This window comes from Phyllostomus hastatus, unplaced genomic scaffold (genome assembly GCF_019186645.2).
Source record: "Phyllostomus hastatus isolate PE091 unplaced genomic scaffold, TTU_PhHast_1.1 phas_scaffold_1674, whole genome shotgun sequence".
Lineage (NCBI taxonomy): Eukaryota > Metazoa > Chordata > Mammalia > Chiroptera > Phyllostomidae > Phyllostomus > Phyllostomus hastatus.
Window position 1 is genome coordinate 25,099,053 of NW_025334011.1, and position 20,531 is coordinate 25,119,583.

General features: G+C 44.8%; 1 protein-coding gene across 3 annotated transcripts in view; it reads left to right on the forward strand.

Annotated features, from left to right (window-relative positions):
* Positions 1-20,531, forward strand: part of CAMK1D (calcium/calmodulin dependent protein kinase ID) — a 454,947-nt gene that overhangs the window by 197,041 nt on the left and 237,375 nt on the right. For 2 of the 3 annotated variants that reach the window (XM_045857651.1, XM_045857649.1), the window contains exon 2: positions 14,397-14,528. Coding sequence is in view for 2 of the 3 variants with exons in the window: in XM_045857649.1 (XP_045713605.1) it covers positions 14,397-14,528 (132 nt within the window). In the remaining variant the exon portion in view is untranslated. Of the gene's footprint in view, positions 1-14,396; positions 14,529-15,675; positions 15,767-20,531 lie in introns of those variants that run through there. The other variant, XM_045857650.1, reaches the window with a different exon arrangement.

Genomic DNA, 20,531 nt, shown 5'->3' on the forward strand with positions numbered 1-20,531 from the left:
TTTTTTACTTTACTTACAGTATCTTTTACTATACTTATTTTATTTGTAACATTTGAATATTTTCTTTTTTCAGATATGATCTTAGGGTTTTGTCTTTTAGGAAAGTTAATTTATGTATGCCTTCCAATTACTTTCTCCTAAATATTTCTAACGCTTTTATTGTATTTTTCTTTAATCTGGAAATTTAAGCACACAGCTATCTGTTATTATAGCATGGCTAAGGCATTGGAACTTAATCACTAAATATGATTTGCTTGGATGCTGTATCAGATCAGATGCTCTGCTGACAAACAGTGATGTGACATATTTTCTCATCGTTTTGTTTAGATTTACACTTTGATCTTTTTTTTTTCAAGTAAGATGATGCTTACAGAATAAAGAAGGCATGGCCAGCTGATGGCTGTTCACAATGGGGAGAGAGACCTGGACTAGTGTTTTGTTTAAAAGTCAAGCAAAGAAGCAAGGTCATATAATTGTCCCTGATGTTTATCCTCAGGAAAGATGCCAGCACTGAAGCATCCCGGAGACTGATAGCTGATTTGCTTAGCTCTGCAGCGCTGTCATTTATGAGATGTGCTCCTGGGGGAGAAAGGGAGGCAGCAGTGATGAGAGGAAGGGAGCTCATTTGGCTGCTGCTTGTGAGGTGGATCTCATTTAGTGGTGAAAACAGTTTGTGGGTCCAGTTGCTATTTTTCAGCATACTTATCAGAAGCATCAAAGTATGTGGCAAATGAAAAAAAAGTTAAATTATTTTAGTGTTACATTTGTGTGTGTATGTGATTTAGATAAATTTCTATGACCACCTTGGGTTGCTATGTGTCTTTGGGTTGAAATGACTTTTGCTATTACGCAGATGAAGTGCCAGCTCCAGGCTGGGTCTGAGGAGGTACAGACCAGTTGTGAGGTGGCCAGCAGATCTGTGATGCAATGCAGAATCGCACTCAGCCAGTGCTGTGCAGAAGTCACACTGGCGACACAGTGTGGGAATTGGAGCTGGCTGATGCTCGAATTCGAGTCTACCTTCACGGTGGGGGCTGAGAGCAGCCCTGGAGTGCTCACCTCTGCACCTTTTACCTGAGGCAGAAGCATCATCTCCATCTTGCAGGGGGCAAAGCTGAGGCAAGAAGAGGCAGAGTCTCAGCAGCTTCATGGGATCATTCAGGGGAGAATCAAAGGCCCTATTACTGCTTTTTGAGGAACTTGGACTAAATCAGCATCAGTTCTACTTTTCAGGGGGTATGAGAGGGATTCATTAGCTAAAATGGTGGCTTTTGTGAAACCAATGCTGGGCTGGAGTTTTAATTTTTATTATCTGTCTATCTCTCTCTCTCTCTCTCTCTCTCTATCTATCTATCTATCTCACACAGAAGAAAAAAGTGTTCTTCAACTAGTGTATTCTCACATCTCTCAGCAACTACCTCCCACCTCCACTCCAAACCTGCCAAACCCTTGCCATAGTCAAGGGGCATTGATGCTCTGTCTGGGTTTCCTGGACTTTGTTTTTTCCTTCCTTCACATAGTTCCGGGCACCCTGGCTATCTGTCCTTCTCTTACCAAGCCAGGGCCCTCACCAGCCCAGGGACTTTCACTTAGTGGTTTTTTCCTCCTGGAAAGTGTTCCTTGTAAAAGGGAAAAAACTGTACTTGAACAATGATTAAAATAAAACTTTAAAAAAGTTTTTTAAAAAGAAATCTTGCTATCCTCTACTCCGATAGTTTCTCGAACAGTTTCTCAAACTTGCTTTTCTTTGGTTTTTGTATTTTTTAATAAAAAAAAAAGAAAGTGTTCCAGACTTGCTCAAGGCTTTCTTCCTTGTTCCATTCAATTCTGAGCAAAGAGGCCTGCCCTAGCTACCCATCTGCAGATGCGCATGCTGTTTTTTTCTTTGCCTTTTCCTTGTTTCCTCCTCTTACCGACCCCTCACATGTGTATTTGTTTACAGTCTTCCTTCCTCCTCACTGGCATGGGAGCTTCTGGGGGCAGAAGGCTTGTTCCCTTGACCTCTATCCTCAGGGCCCCCACCCTCAGTGCCCAGTGTGTGAGAGTGCTCACTGCACCTCCGCTGACCAAGCAGCCAGAGTTCTTCCCCGCTGCCCGCTCACCAAGACAGCAGCAAGGCTGGGGCCAGGAAGCAGTTTGAAGTGAATATGCCAGGGACAGGGGTTGGCAACAGCTGGTAGTTCAGGTTTCCTTGAAAGTGAAGTTCATCTTCACAAGGCAAGAGCTAACTGAGGTTTAAAATATGATCGTTTCCATTGTCATTAAGGACTTCCTGCTGAGCAGGTGTGCATGTCACCACATGGCATGCTCCCGAGAAAGAGTCTTGGGTTTTAGAGGAGACGTCAGTAAGTCTGTCCCTTAACCCAAAGGAATGGCACAAGCACCGTAGTGGGATGGTTTGGGGAGATATCTCTGGGCAGTCTGGCCTTTTGAAGCTTCTCCATTCACCTGCCCTGGGAAATCCCGCCGTTTGGGGTTGCCCATGCTTTACTTTTCACATATCTCAGCAGCCTGTCCCTGAATGCTGCAGTGTTGGCCAGGGAGTGAGAACCGTGGAGTTTCTAACGGATGCAGCCTGCCTTGCGTGGGGGGAAAAGGAGATGTGCTGCTGAGCCAACAGTGCCTTTCTCTGCCTTGATGGGAGAAGCCAAGAGCCTGTGCCCAGTGGCCTCTGTGGGGGCCAGAGCATCAGGTCACCACTCCTGTCACTTGAGACTGGTGAGGCTGGTGGAGGCGGAGCAGCCCCTACATTCATTTCCATAGTCTCTGTGATGGAGCATAACTTTCATGTAATTGAGAGAAGCTCAGTGAACAATACCCCCTTGCTCCTGGCCTTCATTTTGCATGCAGTGGTATCTCAGGAAATAAGCTTTTGTGTTGGTGGGTAACCACTAGGCTGACTTATTGTTATTTTCTGCCAGAAATGCTGTAATCAGTACTTCACAGAAAATTGATTAGTAGTTTGTGTGTGCGTGATTTGAATGGTAAATAAAGTTTTATACCTTGTATCAAGGCACTAATGCCCAGGGACGTGTGAACTTTAATTTTCTTTCAGCTGAGACAATGTCAATGTGATTATGTTGTAGGAAATGGGAGAACTTGTCAATTGTGCTGGAAGATTGTGTCACCTCTGTTAATCAGGAAATGAATAATGAGACATGTGGGCAGTTTAGAAAGAGAAGCAATTAACAGGTGGGGCAACAGAAGGGCCAATCTTGAGTCTACTGAGTTTTTGTGCTTTTGAAAAGAGTGAAAGTTAGTATGTGGAAAGTTAAGATATAAAGAAAATAATCAGAGGGCCTAATTGGATTGCTTGATAGGAGTGCCTTAGGAACACAAACAGAGGTCCAAACTAAGAATTCTTCACTCTTGTAATGGAGGGTGTGGGTTCTTGAAGTAGGAGGGAAGAGAGCCTTCAGCCTTCAGCCCTTGGGACTGTGTGCACAGACATGCTTGGGAACTCAGGAGCATGGTTCTGAGGCTCAGGTTCTGCCACCTGTCCAGGAATTAATTACACCTGGACAGGTGGTAGCATTTAAAAATGGAAAGGCATGATTTTGGTATCAAGCTAGGGTTACAAGGTCAGTTTATTATCTTGTTATCAAAATTTTTAAACTTTTTGAACTTCAGTTTTCTCAGTTGTAAAATGGGAATAATGTCATTATGTAGGGTTATTAGTAGAATTAGAAAATGGTTAGCAAATAGTTTAAAAATAGGCTTCTAGTAAGGCTTTCCTAAGAGGTTTAGGTGATAATGGTGATGATTATTTAGGTTAGGGAAGCTTCATTCCTTGCCAGTACTCCGTCTTCCTGCGTGTGGTTCTCTGTGCACACAAGGAAGCACGGAATCGCTGCGTGTCGGCCGACTTCTGTCTACAGCCTTGTGTGTGGAACTGTCCAGAATGCAGCCCAGTGAGGGAGAGATGTGCGGGCATCCCAGCCTCTTAGTGTTGGAGACTCAGCCTGTTAAAAAGCAATCACTTATGTAAAAAGAAAGAAGGGAATTTTCAAGGTGAAAATATAGAAACTATCTTTTTTTGTTGTTGTTGTTGTTTTTAAGATTTTATTTATTTATTTTTAGAGAGGGAAGGGAGGGAGGGAGGGAGAGAGAGAGAGACAGACAGACAGACAGACAGACAGACATCAATGTGCGGTTGCTGGGGGTTATGGCCTGCAACCCAGGAATGTACCCTGGCTGGGAATCGAACCTGGGACACTTTAGTTCCCAGCCCGCACTCAATCCACTGAGCTATGCCAGCCAGGAGAAACTATCTTTTATATCACTCATAGGGAAACCATTTACTGTAAAAGAGTTTTTGCATGGCAAAGCTGCGTCGCTTTGCCTGGGAGTTGCACCCTTACCTGCTTCTGTCGAAGGTGATGTAGAACACAAAGAATCGCCTACTGCGCATTTGACTGCATCAAGAATCCCACATGGTAATCAGCTTTGCTCATTTCCCTCACTTGTTCAAAACCTACCCCTTCTCACTGCCTGCTGCACTGATGGTCTGCCACCTGATGTGTACAGTGGCCACAGGGCGAGCCCGGGTGACCTTTCCGGGGGCAGCGTTCCATCAATCCCTCACACCTGGGCTGGGATCCCAGCGCCTCCAGGTGCTGGCTTTGAGATTTGGACAAGTTCTGGAACCTTGATGAGGTCAATTTCCTTATCTGAAAGATAGGGATCAATACTAATAATACAGATTTGTAATCTGTATTAATTTCTTATTGCTGTGGTAACAAATGACCACACACTTGGTGGATTAAGACAGCACAAATTTATTATCTTACAGCTCCAGTCAGAAGTTCGGAAGTGGGTTGTACGGGGCTAAAGTCAAGAGGTTGGCAGGGCTGTGCTCCTGCTGGAGGCTCCAGGGAAGAGCCTGTTCTTTGCCTTTGCAAGCTTCTAGAGGCTGCCCGCCTCCCTTAGCTTGTGGGCCCCTCGTGCAGTGGCATCACTCTGCCTGCTGCTGGCCTCCTCTCTCCTTCTCCGTCTCAGGCCCTCCTGTCTCTTATAAGGCCCCTCGTGATTACTTTGGGCCCACCTGAATAATCCAGGAAACTATTGCCATACTAAATCCCTTAACCCAGTCACAGCTTTTAGATATAAAGGCAATAAGGAACTAATTTTCACAGATTCCAAGGACTGAGACATGGACATCTTCGGGGGGCCATTATTCTGTCTGCCATAGTATTCCGCAGTGTTGTGAATATAAATGACGTGTTTTATACACACACAGCATGTCCTTAGCATTGTGCTGTACACAGTAAACCAGTCCTCCCACACTCCTCTCATGCGTATAGATTTGGGCAGGGCCTGGCTCTGGAATGGGTTCTGTTTTTGTCAAATTGCCTTTCTTGATACTTCTCGTTGTTTTCGTCTGTTGACAAATACTTATCCTTTCATTTCAAGCTCCCATTCTTGGTTGGGAACTTGAAATGAAAGTTTAGTGTTACTTTTGAATGATCTCTATGGAGAAAAGTTTTTCTTCAAAACTATTGAATTTCTTCTGTGGAGAAGGTATCCAGGCTAATGTGACCCAAGTTGAGAGGGCTGGGTCTCCAGAGCACGCCGGTCCTATTTAGGCAGGTATTCTGGACAGCACACGCTGTGAACTTGGCTGTGTATACTGGGGATGTTATTGACGTTTCATTAGTAGGGTATTAATCCAGCAAGAACATCTAGTACAAGGCTTAAATTAGCCAGAGAGTGATTTTGCATAGATGTTTATTGATTATTCTCTTTCTTTTTCCAAAAATTTCTGATGTCATTAAATAACTTTCAATGGAAAACAGCTCATGTATGCAGTAAAGTGGGTAAGAATTAAGTCTCCTAACCAGCCTCCCCACAGGCTTCCCCCTGGAGGCAGCAGTGGTCTCTGTGTGTGTTATGCAAGTGGGAAGATAATAGGCACTGCGCTCTGCACATTAATTTTTTCACTTAACAATGTATCTTGGGGATAATTCCATATTAGCAGACACTAATCTGCTTTATTATTTTAAATGGCTGTATAGTTCTTCAATGCAATTTTAGATTTTAATTTACTTAACCAGTTCCCTATTGATGGATATTTAGGATATTTTCAGTGTTTTGCTATTTCAAATTTTCATTGATTTTTTTTACCTGATTAGGATAGGCCTTCTGTTTTCTTTATGTAGATACAGCCAAATGTCCCTTTAATGTAGTAATTATTATGACAACAATGACTGTAGGGTTTTGTGAGGGTTTTTTGATGAGGGACTTGAAAGGCTAATTAGAGTACACCGATGTTGACATAGAGCTCAAAAGCACTTTCTTTCAAGTTACCTGTTGATATACCTGCCCTGAACAACAGTTAGAGTAAGCTTTTAAAAAGTGCTTAAAATAAGGGCCTTTCAGAGGCTCCCAGCAAGTGGGCACGGCCATGTGAGGGGAGGGCAGCCGGGATTAATCATAAACATCCACCCAGCTTCACGACTGTGGGTCTGTTCACCATGTGGCAGAGATGTCCTCCAGCCCCACCAAAGACTGCATCTGGCATTAGGAGGTCATTGGACCTTCGTAGCCATCACAGGAGAAAGGGACATGAGGGTCTGATAGGTCTGGGTCCCTGCTATAAGGGATGGAATTGATAAAGGGGAGGGTCATTCTGAAGAGCCACCCATGTGGGGAGAATCCTTGTCAAACAGAAGATCTGTGGAGACCACATTGAGAAGTACCACCGAGAGGTGTGCACAATTGGGGAAGAAAGCTGGAGAATACACCGCAGCTCCAGTTTCATCCCAGTCATTACACTGGTCATCCATGTCACTATACCCTTGCCCAATACATATACAACCCACACAGATGCTTTATGTGCCCTTTAGTGTGTTAGCCTTTTAGTTGTGGCGACAAGGAGACTGCAATCCCAAGGGAACTGAATCTTTTATCCTGCCACCACCTCCCCAAACCAGGCTTTTATTAATGTTCCCTATTGGTGATCTAAGAAAAAAATGACTGCCTCACTTGGGTTTCAGATCGGCCTTTCACAAGTGACTGCAGAAGAGCAGAGATAAAATACAGGGCCTTGTTAGAGAAGTGAAGGGGAAGATGCTGTGCTATTAAGTGAAGCATGTTCTTTAGAAGGCGGCAGTATGCATTCACTGGGAATTTATTTGCCTTCTGTGTTTGGATCATTGAAGCAATTAACAGGAACGATTCAGCACCACAGAAAAATCTTAAGGAACCAAAGATGCCAATGCAGTGACTGTGCTGTGTTCTGAAGCCTTCCCCTGTGACAAGCATTGTCACACCCAGACTTGCTCCAGTGGTTTCAGACATAGGGGTGTACGTGGCATGAGGGTTGATCTGGACAGAAAGTCAGGCTGATTGTGTGAATATTTAAAAATATCTCACCATGATTTTTGAATCTTTTATGCAAGGTTGCTAATCATTGTGGAATTTACCAGTTGAAGAGAAAGATGGAATTTTTTGAGTGAAAACAAAATAGCTGTTTTTAGTAGGACTCTCCTTACTCCAATGGATAACTTAAGTTGAGGATGTGTCTCTCATTTCACCTGGATGGTGAAGCATGGGTCCAAATTAATAAAACCCTGAGTTAAAAGTTATTTTTAAGAAATGAAATTTTAATGCTTTAACTGAACATACTGCTTACAATATAATTGTCAAGTAGCGGGTTTTAGAAGATGCACTGTAATGATTAGATGTTATATTTAGAAAGGGTACCAGTTTTCATGCACATATATTTGTTCTTGAAACATGTGAAGGCAAAACTTTTTTGCTTTGTTTGCTGGGCAGGACATTATTTTTCAGATTAGGCGTGGCTTTCTTTCAGCCAGAGAGCTAAATGAGCACTACAGGATGTCATTAGTGGTATGTGAATTAGTGAAGATGTTAAACTGAAGATTCTACCAGACAGAGTTGATGTCACTTCTAGAATTGCCTAGTTTCTGCCTGGAGAGTTGCTTAGCACTGAGACCATTCAACTCCATGCCTATTGTTGTCACCTGTTTGCATTCTCGGGGTCAGTAAGACTATTGTTTTGGTTAGAAGACAGGCTCTCATATTTTAAGAACTGATTCCTCTCTGGAACAATAGGTCTAAAAGGTACCTGTTCATTTCTTTATTATCTAAAACCAAATATTGCCAACTTCATTTTTTAATTTAGGTTTTTTTTCCTAACTAGGCCTTAATATTGTCCTGGCACAACGCTGGGGAAAATAGTATGCTTAGTGGAAAAGAACATTTTAATTTATGGTTCAAGAACAGGGAGTAACGTCTGTTGGTCCAGTTGCCCAGCATAGTAATGGTGATCTGCTAGAGGCAATGTCATTATTAAAGTTAATAACACAATCAATCTGATTTGTATGTAGAATGACTAAAAAGCTCAAAAAGGCAATGATCCAGTAATAGCTGACTCCAAGCTAATAGGGCAGATCATTTCAGCACCATCTGATTATTTCTTGGTCTAATTTGGGATGGATATAATTTTCTGAGTGATTAGTTACTATCGTGAATCAAAAAGACAGCTTTGGAATTCCTGATTCCTGTTGAAAAGCAGGGGTATCTTTTTCAGTGAAATGAGATGGACCTTTGTGGGGCACCTAAAATGTGCTCATCACAGTAGGTTGTTAGAGGCTACATGTTTGTGTGTCTGTGATTAAATTTCTATTGTATAAGAAAATAATTTACTTTTGAATTATGTGCATTTAGAGGCACCAGCCCATGTACTACCACTTTTAGGTGCTATCTGATATTTTTCTTAACTTCAGGTTAAAGATCATTAGAAACTGGGAAAGCAGAATCCATAGATTCTTGTTTTTGCTTTTTTTGTGATAATGATTGGGAGTGAGCAGGTGGTTAGCCAGCACATCTTTGGGCTTGGCTTAGCTCTGAGTTTTGATCTCAATATATAGCAGCAGATCTGGAGGTAAGGTACTCAGAATAGCTCTAGGATTTTTGAACAACTAGAAGGTAAATGTCTATCTTTAGTTCCAAAGCCCTTAAATGTCTGTTTTTAGCCAAGGCATCCTCAGGCCACATGGCTTTTGTGCTGCTTGCTCAAGGAACTTGGGAATATAAGGAATTCCCAGAGCACATCCCCACTTCTTTTCTTTGCCTCCCATTGGTCAGTGGGAGCGGGATCGGTTGACTCCTGGAAGACTCTGTTCATACCTCCAGGTCGGGCTTTGCACCATGGACAGTCTACCATTGCTGTGCCAGGATTCCGTTCTTAAAACCAACTAGATAGAACAAAACAGAACAGCCTTTTTGTTTTTGCAGCCATAATGGATAAAGTTAAAGTAAAAAGTAGTTGTCTAGAATTCTTTAGTCAGCAAAGAAAATATGACCATTTTCCCTGAGACATGAAAATTCAGCTCTCTAAAGATTGCTTATTTTGTCCTGACTGGTGTGGCTGAGTGGGCTGGACATTGTTCTCCAAACTGAAAGGTTGCAGGTTTGATTCCTGGTCAGGGCATGTGCCTGGGTTGCAGGCCAGGTTCCCGGTAGAAGGTGTGTGAGAGGTAGCCAATGGATGTTTCTTCCGTATGTCAGTGTTTCTGTACCTCTCTTTCTCCCTCCCTTGCACCCTCTCTAAAAAATAAATAAAATCTTTAAAACAAAAGTTCTTAAAAAAAAAAGATTGTTTATTTCCTCCTGGGTACCTGGGGGAAGCTTCCTCAGAGTAAGCTGCCTCCAGGTGATGATTTGATTTTCTTGGAAATGTGGAAGAAAAAGGGGAAGGATTCAACTTTTGTTATTTGTACAGCTTATCTTTAGGAGCCAAAAATATGTATTTAGCATTTCAAGAATAGCTTTTTGTTTGACCTTTTCAGTAATTTGTCATAGAGATTTAATTTAGATGGAAACTTGGTGGGCGTTCTTCTTTTAAATGGAATAATATTTTTCTTTAGAAATCAAAGATTATGTCACAACTTGAAAAATGCAATTTTCAAAACACTGGAATTCTATTTTTCTCATGATTATGTATTTTCTAAAGTCTACATAAAAATCTGACCTCTCCTCTTCCCCAACAAATTTTACTTACTTAACAAGGATGAAAGTTTATGAGGAGAAATGTCATATTATAAATTCACAAATTTAATACTTTTACCAGTCAAGACCAGTGGACAGTGGATAATTGAAACTGTGGAAAGCGAAACCGTGGGTAGGAGGGGATCACTGTATATCATTTCTCTTTCGGATCTGCAGCACAAGGGAAATATGGAAGGCTAGGTGGAGAATCAGAGGAGCCCCAAACAATGGTGATCATCAAATCTGCCTTGGGTAGCAGGCAGTGCAGGTATCGCTGGGCATGGAGACACAGGAAGGAATGATTTAGGACTCACACTCTCACGCAGGCAGGCTCAGAAAGGACCACGATGGAATGTGTGCATGAGTTCAGGTAGGTGTAAGCCAAGTGTGTGGGGCTCAGAATGAGGGCCTCATGCTATCTGATTGAGAAGTGGCTGAGCAAGCCTTCAAAGAGAAGGAAATGTACCAGCTGGGCCCTTTAAAATATAAATGGAATTTTGCCAAACAGAAAGAAATGGGAATAGTGTTCCAGGAAGGGGGAGGTAGGCAGAACTTGAATGAAGGCCAGTGGTACAAAAGGGCATGGGAGTGCTCGGGAACTGCCAGTTGACTGATGTGGTCGGGTGGAGGAGATGTGTGTATGGTGCGGTGGTGTGTTCGTGGTGGGGAAGATGGCCCCAGTGGTAGATGAGCTCACAGGTGGTGTGGGGTCTGTTTGGGAAGCACTTCGATTGCCATGGTAGCCTGCAAAGGAGTTTAAACTTTATCCCCTGTAGATATGAAACCTCAAAGTTTTAAGAAGGGTAGTAGCATAATCAGATCTTTGTAGTCACAGGTCAAAGACAGCAGGTGAGAGGTGGGCTTGCTGGGGGCAGAGGAGCCAGAAGAGAGCCGTGGAAGTAGCCCCGAGTGAAACAGCTGGAACCACAGCCAGAACAGTGGTGTAAGGATAGAACAGACAGGTGTTTGAGAGTCTTTTTATAGAAGACCTGAGTATACTTGATGATGGAAATGAGAGAGAGGACTGGAATAGGGTTCCAGGCTACGTTTACTGGATCAGTAGAAATGGGAAAGGATAGAGGAGAGAGAAGTTTTGACATGAAGCCACTGTCATTCTTTTATTTTGGTTATGGTGCTCTTGAGATGCTAGTCAGATTTATCTGGAAAGACCCAGTAGGCAGTTGGAAAGATGAGATTTGCACATGAGAGAGATTAAAATTTCAATAAAGGTTAAGGGGCCTTGAGGAGATTGGTGGAAACTGGAAACAACAGACTTCCCAGGGGGAGAGTATAGAGTAGGATGAACGGAGGGCAGAGGGTGCAGCCTTGGAGATCATTGACGTCTGATGGGAGGAAGAGGTGCAGGTGAAGATGGAGAGACAATGGTGGAAGGTGAGAACTGTGCCTTAGAACCCAGAAGAAGAGAGAGTTTTACAAAGGAGGCTAAGACCCTCACAGGCCACACAAAGACCCATAGGATGAGCACAAGAAGAAGCCACTGGAATAAGCAGTTGGGAGACCCCACCCTCTAGGGGCCCAGATCTCCTGATTCCAGTCAGGCGGTGGAGAGGGGGGAAGTCAGACTGCAGAGAGCAGGAGGCCTGGGTGCCGGGTGCGGGCTGGCCACCCACAGGCTGCCATTTCAAGATACAAGTGCAATTCAGTCTGGCTGGAAGGCTCTTGCATTCCATTTTAATACACACTGCTTGTACTTCACAGATGATAGAGTGAAACTTGCTTTGACCTCTTTGTATTTTAAAACTTTGTAATTCTCTGTCCCAGTTTATGTTCCTAGGGAATTTGTGTGGTTTTTTGGGGGGGGAAGGGTTGTTTGAAGGTCTTATGGGCTTTCAAGCAATTTTTCTTGCATGTCTTCCTTCATGCCACCAGCCTCCTCTCAGCCTACCCCTCGCAGAGACCCAGGGACACACACACCATTTTGTTGTGTAATTACATTGAAAGTGCCCAAACTCTTCATTCATGAGTTTTTGTTTCTGATGTTTTTAATTAGCTTTCCTAGAACAGGGAAGTGTCTTCAAGTGAGTTCTATTTATTGCAAGAACAATAACAATTTATGCTAATCTTATATCCATTAAGAAGACCAGAGAGCTTTGTGTTTGGAAAGCTTGAAGAAGGTAAATGAACATTGTTTGGCTAAATGAGGAAGCAGGTGGATTTGCCCACTCAGTGAGGGTGGCAGCTCCCCAAATGCAGCCTGACCCTCCATTTCTGGCACCTTCCAGGCAATGAGAAAGCAATTCTCCCTTGTAGCTCCTGATAGCTACAGCTAAGCATAGGGTGCCTCTGCATTCATGTCCATCCCGAGGAGGCAGGAGCGCGGGTGGGTGCAGAGTGGGGTCTGCCAGCAGTTTTCCGTCCGAGCTCTGGCAGCTTGGCTGCCACTGCTAAAGGGCTTCTCCACCTTCTGGAAAACTCATGTAGTAAATCCAACAGACTCAGGAGAGAAACCACTGTGGTGATGCCAACCTCAGGGTCCTAAGTGGCAAATAGGGAACCTGAAAATGAATGCATGGGTTCCTCAGCCATAGTGTTGGACTCGTGGTGTCCCCTCACTGATCTTCTCTCCAACATCGGTCTTGTTCCACCTCCTGGAGGATAGCAAGAGGGACCACGTATGTAGTCGTCCACAGTTTCTTCCATCTGAGAACCCTCCCTGACTTTGAGATGAATCCATCTGGGTCTGTCCCTGAGACAGAAGCCAGGGGGAGGGACAGCTCCTGCATTGGGGGACTCCCTAACACTGTGTAAATTGGTCTTTTTGAGAAAAAGCCATTGGCAGTGACCAAGTGTTGCTGTGAATGCCCTATTCCATATATCACTCTGTGAGAAATCCGCTGTGGGTTTTCGTGTATTTGTATTTCAGAGTGGCTCTTCTGGCTGGTTCCACGTGAGGCCTGAGGAACGGTGAGGGGAGAATCCTACTTGGCTGATCATTTGTGTATTTGAGCAGAATGTCTTAATTCTGGCATTTTCCATGTGGTTCTCTTGTGCCATGCCCATCCTCTGCCCCCCAGGTTTATATAATTAGGTACAGACCTGGAAGACAGACGGACTTCTCTCACGGGAGTCCGTGTTCCGGTAGGACCACTGTCCCAACACACAGCTAATTGTACTGAGTGGGGTGAATTCCTCTCACTGGAAGGGATTTTAAAAATACCTGTTTGTCTTCCTTTGGTCCACGACAGATGCACAGTCCTTCAAATGGGAAAGGAGAGGGAGAGGAAGGTACATTCTCCCAGCTTTGGCATTTCTGTGGCGTTGGCTGAAGAACAAAAGCCCCCAAGGCACTGGCATTGGGAGGACATTGGTCTTTCCAGTGGTTTCCTTTGATGCAGGGGGGGCTGTCTCTCATCATAACTGTGCGGAAGCCATGCTTCGTGTCTCTCTGAGGACAGAAGAGAAAGTCTAGGGACAGAATGACTCAGCGGCTTGTGGTTTTCCTGGACTCGTGTGCACAGATCCAAGTTGCTGAGATCCGGAGTGGACAATGGAGGAGCCTGTTTTTGTTTCAGAGTCACTGGGGATGTGTTGCCCCCAATCTGAGTGTGGCTCCCAGGCCCTGCCTGCTGGCAAGTACAGGACATGGTGGTGGGGGGACCGAAGATGGCCACTGAGGCCCTGGCTCTGGGGCTCACTGACCACAGGGGCCACTCTGGAGAAATGGGCTATCTGGCCTCAAGTCCTGGTTACATTCTCAGCTTGTTGCCCTGCCCTTGCAGAGTTAAATTTCTGTTTCCAGGCATGAGAGTCTCTCCCAGGCAGGGCTTCATTTGTGTCTTTGTTTGTTTGTTTTGTATAATGAAGAAGCAAGCCTGGTTATTGAACACTTGCATACCCTTCCCAACTGGTTAGTTAACCCCATGTCAATGTCACGTGTTGTGCTGATTCACATTTTAGCTACATTCTTACATGTCTGTGAGAATTAATTACATTTTGTGAAGCACTCTTAAATTTTCTTGGGTGAAAAGGCCTGTGAGGAGTCTCGTCACTTTAGTATGAGTTCTGGTCTACTTGGAGTAGGGGCGCAGACTGCTCAGATGGGCACAGGAACCTTGCTGGGAGCGTCTCTGTTTGCTCCCACGTGACTGCAGCAGCATTGTCCTCCTGGGGGGCAGGCAGCACAGGGAGGCAGCCAGACCCACGTGGATGTCCACGTGCCCCTCTGCGTGAGGGCACGTATGTGGGCTTGTTTACTTAAAGGAGTTTGGTCAGGAGTGATGCTGGATAATAAAGTAACAGTAATGCTGGCGGTGTTGGTGTTGCTATTATTGTTCAAACTGTGGTAGTGGGACTAGAGGAGCCGCTGTGGAACTCCATACTTTTGAACCTAAACTTCTCTTTTTCTCCCTCTTTCTTCACAGCGGGGCATTTTCTGAAGTGGTCTTAGCCGAAGAGAAGGCAACTGGAAAGCTCTTTGCAGTGAAGTGCATTCCTAAGAAGGCGCTGAAGGGCAAAGAAAGCAGCATAGAGAATGAGATAGCCGTGCTCAGAAAGTAAGTGTCGGAGGCACTGCCTTCTTCCCCCATGGCCTTGGGGTTGTGAGTGCTCCCTAATCCACAGGAAGGAGGAGCCTGCGGGTGCTGGCCTCCCAGGGTCCAAAGAGGGTGATCAGAACACTGGCCAGCAGGGAGCGGGTGGGCTCTGTCAATGATGGCTGACGCTCATGAAGTGCGTTCAGAGCGATTTTCAACTGTAGGTCTATGTCTTACAATGTTTGCAGCAGTGGTTTGAGGTAGTTATTATTTTTTTTCCTAACATCACAGCCCTCACTTAGACTTGGGTTTGAACTAAGACCCTGACACTCATTCTAGCAAGTGACCTTGGGCCAGGTACTGAGCTCTGAGCCTCCTCTGTCAAATGACATTAATCATATCTCTACATACGGTCTCAGGATTAAGGGAGGTGGTGCTCCACCAGTGTTTGCAAAGCGCTTTCAACAGCACCTGCTACACAGTAAGTGCTCACTGAAGTGCTCACTGCCATCATCATGGCTACTAGTATCATTATTGTTGTTGTTGCTCTATTTTATAATGAGGAGATGAAGCTCAGAGGGCAGAGTCACTTGTTCAATGCCTTGCAGAGCCTGGAATGCCAACCCTGCCAGTGTTATTTCCATACTCTGATGGGTCTTCCTTTCTGCCCCGCACATGGTACCCTGAAGGTCCCATAGAGTTCAGATGTAAGTGCTTTACCTCTTCACTGAGCTTTATTTGTGTTCCCCATGTGGAAGAGAACTGAATCCAAATCTCAGCCTTAGTATAATGGCACACACAGGACCATTCCAGTGTGGCTGGACCCCCCTGGATGATGACCTCCCATTACTGTGCTGTCCATTGTGGTCAAGCCCTTCCTTGTGTCTCAGAGGGATTGGAGGAACAAACCCTTATATGGTACCTGCTTTTCCCTGTTTGGAGTTGTATCTGAGTATTGTGCTATGAAATTTTTAAGAACTTCTATTAATAAAAGATGTTAGAAATATCCTTGAAATTTTTGGGATTTGGAACGAGCTTAGGACAAGAATCCTGTCCAGATAAGCAACATAGAATGGGAACAAGCCTTGTAGGGCCTTAAAACAAAATGTCACGCCCATACATTCTTCCTGAGTAACCCAGCCACCCCCCACATCTGTCTCAGGGACGAACAGTGCCCTGTGCATGCTGCTTTGCTGCCATCAGGACAAGCCCGGCACCACCAAGGTGGCTGAGAGGGAGAGTCCTTCCTGTTCTGTACGGTATGCTATGTGTGTTCCCGAACAGATGGGCTGAACAGCTCTTCACTCATTTGTTTGAGTGAAGAATTAGGGTTTTCACTCATTTGTTTGATCGTTTAGATGGTTTCTAGCTTTCCTGGATTGTCTCTTTGGGACACAAAGAGTTTCAGATTGTCTGAGGGTTGCATGGCATGGTTCCATGGAGGAAAATTGGGGAAAACAAATTACATTAGCATCAAGCAGGAAAATGCTATGTTAATGAAGCATTTATTTAAAATTTCCAGTATGAAATCAACACTTGGAGAAACAGGTATTTGCTAGGTATTAAGTTGCTGCCATGTTGCAAGTATTTGACATTCTAGGTGGAATTCTAGTTGCAGGCCCAAAGCCTTCCAGAGGCTCTGATTTGGTTGGGCACAGGGGCTGCCCAGTGCTGGATCGAGGTGCAGCCCTTATTCTTATATGACTCCTTCACTGGCTTAGGAGCCACAAATCCAGGGGAGCCAGTGTGATTTTTTATCTACGTGGGCAGGGGACGTGGAGGGAGACTTCATGAGTTATGCTGGTAATGCTGCAGTCATTCTGCTTTAATTAGTGTCTCCGCCCGTGTCTCCATCAAATAATCATCTTTGCCAGGGAGAGGGGTTTAAACGGTGAGGCCAAAGACTGTGAATAACTCATTTTGATAGTTTCACACTGTCAGCTTTTGACATATCTTGAAACATGATCCCTTCTTTTAGGAATACAGAACAAAGAAATGAGATAAGAAGGTGTTATATTTCCAAGACTGATTTTTTTTTGGTCCTTTACAAATAACTTAGAAGTTGAAAAAGAGGCTATTCCACATCATAAGTAGCCAAAAGCAAAGGATCTGAGGTATAAAGAAATGGTTTGGGAACCACTGTTAGAATGCCATTATTGAAACATTCATTCATTTAACCAATATTTATTAAATTCCTGTGTATCAGCAGCCTTACTAGGCACAGAAGTTGGAAGGTAAACACAATTCTTGTCCTCCAGGAGCTCATGGCTTTAGTCAGTAAGTCTGATGGTGTAGATGCTGTGAGCGAAGTTTGATGAGGGGCTCCAGGGCAGGGCCGCCCAGCTTTTTCTTAAGGCTGGGGATTGAGGAAAGGTTTTGAGGAGGGCCCAGAAAATGAGAATATTTTGCTGGGGGTGGAAAGGCGGAGGGACATTCCACCAGAAGGAACAGTCCAGGTAAGGAGATGGGAGGCAGTCTGGGGTGCTGGGAACTCCAGGTAGCTCATCAGACTGGAGCGGGGGGTTCAGAGTGAGGCATGGGAGGCGGGAGGTTGGAGAGATCAGACTGTGGGGGCTTATGTGCTGCTTTGGGCATTAACTGTCATTCTGTAGACAGTAGGGAGCCAGGGAAAGGTTGTAATGAGATGGGTAATGTGATCAGGATTCTTTCATAAAGATCACTGTGGCAGAACATAGAAGGACAGATTGGAGGGGGCAGAAATCAGTACAGGGAGAGCAGTTAGGAGGCTGCTGGAGGAGTCTGGGAAGCAGCACTTTTTAAATAGGAGCTTGGGTTAGGATAGGAGAGACAAATATGAGTGTGTGCACAAAATGGGATCTCTAGGACTTAGGGATTTGGAAGGAGTGGGGAGATGGTTGAGGGGAGATGGGATTCTAAAATACCTACCAGGTTTCTGAGTCGGGTATCTGGGTGGATAATGACCTTTTAAACTGAGTTAAAGCATATAGGAACAGGAGGGCTGGTGATGAGTTCTGATGTAGACATGCTGAGTGTGAGGCCTTCGAGATGCCGTGTGGAGATGTCCAGTTGACTATGGAGACCTGGAACTCAGCTGTGACCCAGGCTTGCTAGATGTTTAAATTTTCTGAAACAACATACAAAAAGTATTTGGTACTTTCCATAACTAAATCATTGTAGATAAAGTCCCAGAGACCTGCTTTGTTCCAAATTCTGCCATATACCCTGGTCATTTGTATATTTCCATGCTATTTTTCATCCAAGTAGACCCATCTGAGAGACTGCTTGCTGTTTTATGTGCTGAATTTATTGCACAGTGAGAGATTTATGAGTTTTATTGGATTAAAGTAATGTAGCTAATATATCCTTAAGGATGTCTTTATACTTGTTCTGAAAATAGCTCCAAAATGAATCTTCATCTTGATCAGTGGATACTAAACCAAGCTCAGAGGGAGGAGAAAGTGGCAAGCATCGTGGAGGGCAGGTGCCATGTGCCGGAGAGCTGCTGTCTGACCTGGGCACTCAAAGGGCAGGACGTGTATGATTCAGCACAAGCGTTCCTCAGTGGATTGGTCAGCTGTGGTCCCAGGGATGGGGTGTTTTGTGCATTAGGGAGTGTCACGTTATCAGGGTATATACCCTGGTTAAATTATAGAGCTTAGAGTTTCTGTGCTATTATGTACTTACAGGGCAGACACTACCCAAATCTAATTTCAAGGAAACACATGCCACATTTTTTAGAGAACTAGAAAGGCAACTATGTAAGCAGACAGTCTGCATTTAAGTGAGAGATGAAGAGAGAAAGAGATGCATGAAGCTGGAAAATGGAGGCTGAGAGAAGTAACAGAAGTGGATCTAGAGTAGCCCTTTTCCTAACAGCTGGGGAAGCTGAGGCTTGGACTGGTTGAAGAGTTACTGTCTGCATGGAACATGGCACCAGAATTTGACACTGTTCTGACGGTTACCTTGTAAGTGAAGAGATTATCTCACCCAGGAAAGGGGCCTGAGTAGGAACTGCTCTTAAATGGTGTGTTCTCCTCCATCTGGGCACACAGGGCTCTCAGCGGATGGTCTCGGCCTTTTTCTCTCTAAATCAGTGGTTCTCAGCCCTAGTTGCATACTTGAACCATCAGAGCATCCCAATGCCCAGGCCCCATCCTAAACCTGTGGAAGTAGAGTTGGAGGTTCTGGCAGGCATTGGACATTTTACCAAGCAACCCCTCCCCCTGACAGTGATTCTAACATGTGGCCAAATCAATATTGCAATCAGCCAGTTTGGGTTTCTTGCCTCCTAGTCTCACCCCCAGGGGGTAGAGCCTCTCTTCATGTGTCCAGGAATATGGAAAGACGGAAAAGACGTGCACACACACAAACACACCAGATGTGTTTTCTTTAGGTGAGAGGTTCCATTTAGAGGAGCTGGATTTCATTATCAGAGAGGGGATTGGCCTGTGTCCACCATCCAGTCAGGGCGGAACAGATACCATCACTGGCTGGGTTTAAGAGCTAGAACCTGACTCTTTGAGGCTGGTGTTGGCATTGGTCAAGTCAGCATGACCAGGTGCTGAGCCCATGTCAGGAGGGGAGCAGGGCTGCTGAAAGTAGCTGACGCCAAGGCACAGGAGTTCCATTGGCTAGGGTCGGCAGGAGGTGTGGTGGGCTGGGCCTTCTGGAGGGAGTGTGAACTGAATACCTTAACCAGGTAAGAGCAGGACTTCAGAGGCCTGGGTGTTCCTTGCAGTAGTGCCTTGGTTCTCTGGTTTTCTTAGGCTAGACAGACATGCTTCTCTCCAGCAGATGCACTAGAGCAGGGGTGTCAAACTCATTTTCACAGGGAGCCACATCGGCCTCGCGGTTGCCTTCAAAGGGATGAATGGAATTTCAACTCCATAACAGTTAAGGAGTAGTTACATTTAGACAGTCCTAAAATTACACTTGGCCCTTTAAGGCAACTGAAAGGCTGATGTGGCCCCTGGTGAAAATGAGTTTGACACTCCTGAACTAGAGGGAAGGTAGCTTTAGGACCTAAAGGAGAAGACAGCTGGTTTTGTATTAAGTAACAGCCTTCAGAGAATGACTCCTGTGTAGATTAATTCATTTAAATCTGGCTTGCTTCTGCTCTCTCAGCTTTGTTCTGATGGTAAGCTGGCCCCGTTCTCTTGTCGAGATCACTGCCAAATGCCAGTTTATTGTGTGTGTTAGAGAAACATAGGCTTCAATAGAAATTCATCGATTCAGGGTGAACAAAACCGCTTTTTCAATGACTGAAAATGGCTGAGCTGGTAAAGCCAATGCGTGAGTTTCTCAGGCACCAATACAGCTTTTTAAGAATCTGTCTGATCTGCTTAGAAGATGGCATTCTGACTTAGGGGCCTCTTGTCTGGAAAGCTAGTTTTGGAATTAAGGACACAGGCGGGAAGTGTGAAAGATAATGGTTAGCCCTAGCTGGGTAGCTCAGTAGGTTGGAGCATCATCCCAATGCTCCAAGGTTGCAGGTTTGATCCCTGGTCAGGGTAGGTGCAAGAATTAACCAACGAATGCATGAATAGGTGGAGCAACAAATCAATGCTTTCACCACCCCCCTCCCTCTCCTTTCTTCTCGCTCTCTAAAATCAATAAATGAAAAAATTTTTTAAAAGAATAATGGTTAAATGCCACAAGATAACAAATAGGAAGGCGTGTATGTATTTTACAATCCCAGAACCCTTGCTGAAAGTTCCCTTCAGTTCTAGAAACAACCGTATAATTCAAGTAAAACAGGGTTGAGAGATGCAGTAAGTTACTTGATGATGGTTATTGTTATCACGTTGTGTGTGTGATTGAAGTCACAACTGTGCCACGCTCGAGCATGCACATATGGGTGTGTCTCCTGCAGGAACCCTGGCCCCCCGGAAGGTTGCCAACAACCTCTCCTGGACCTGTTCAAACCAGGCTCTAACTTGGAAGCCTCAAATTACAGAGAAGGGCTGACATGCTTCTCCGTGACTCTCCTGGTGACCTGGCCTCAGAATCTTGCCTGATTTGGTGCACTGCTTCCTCTGGAGC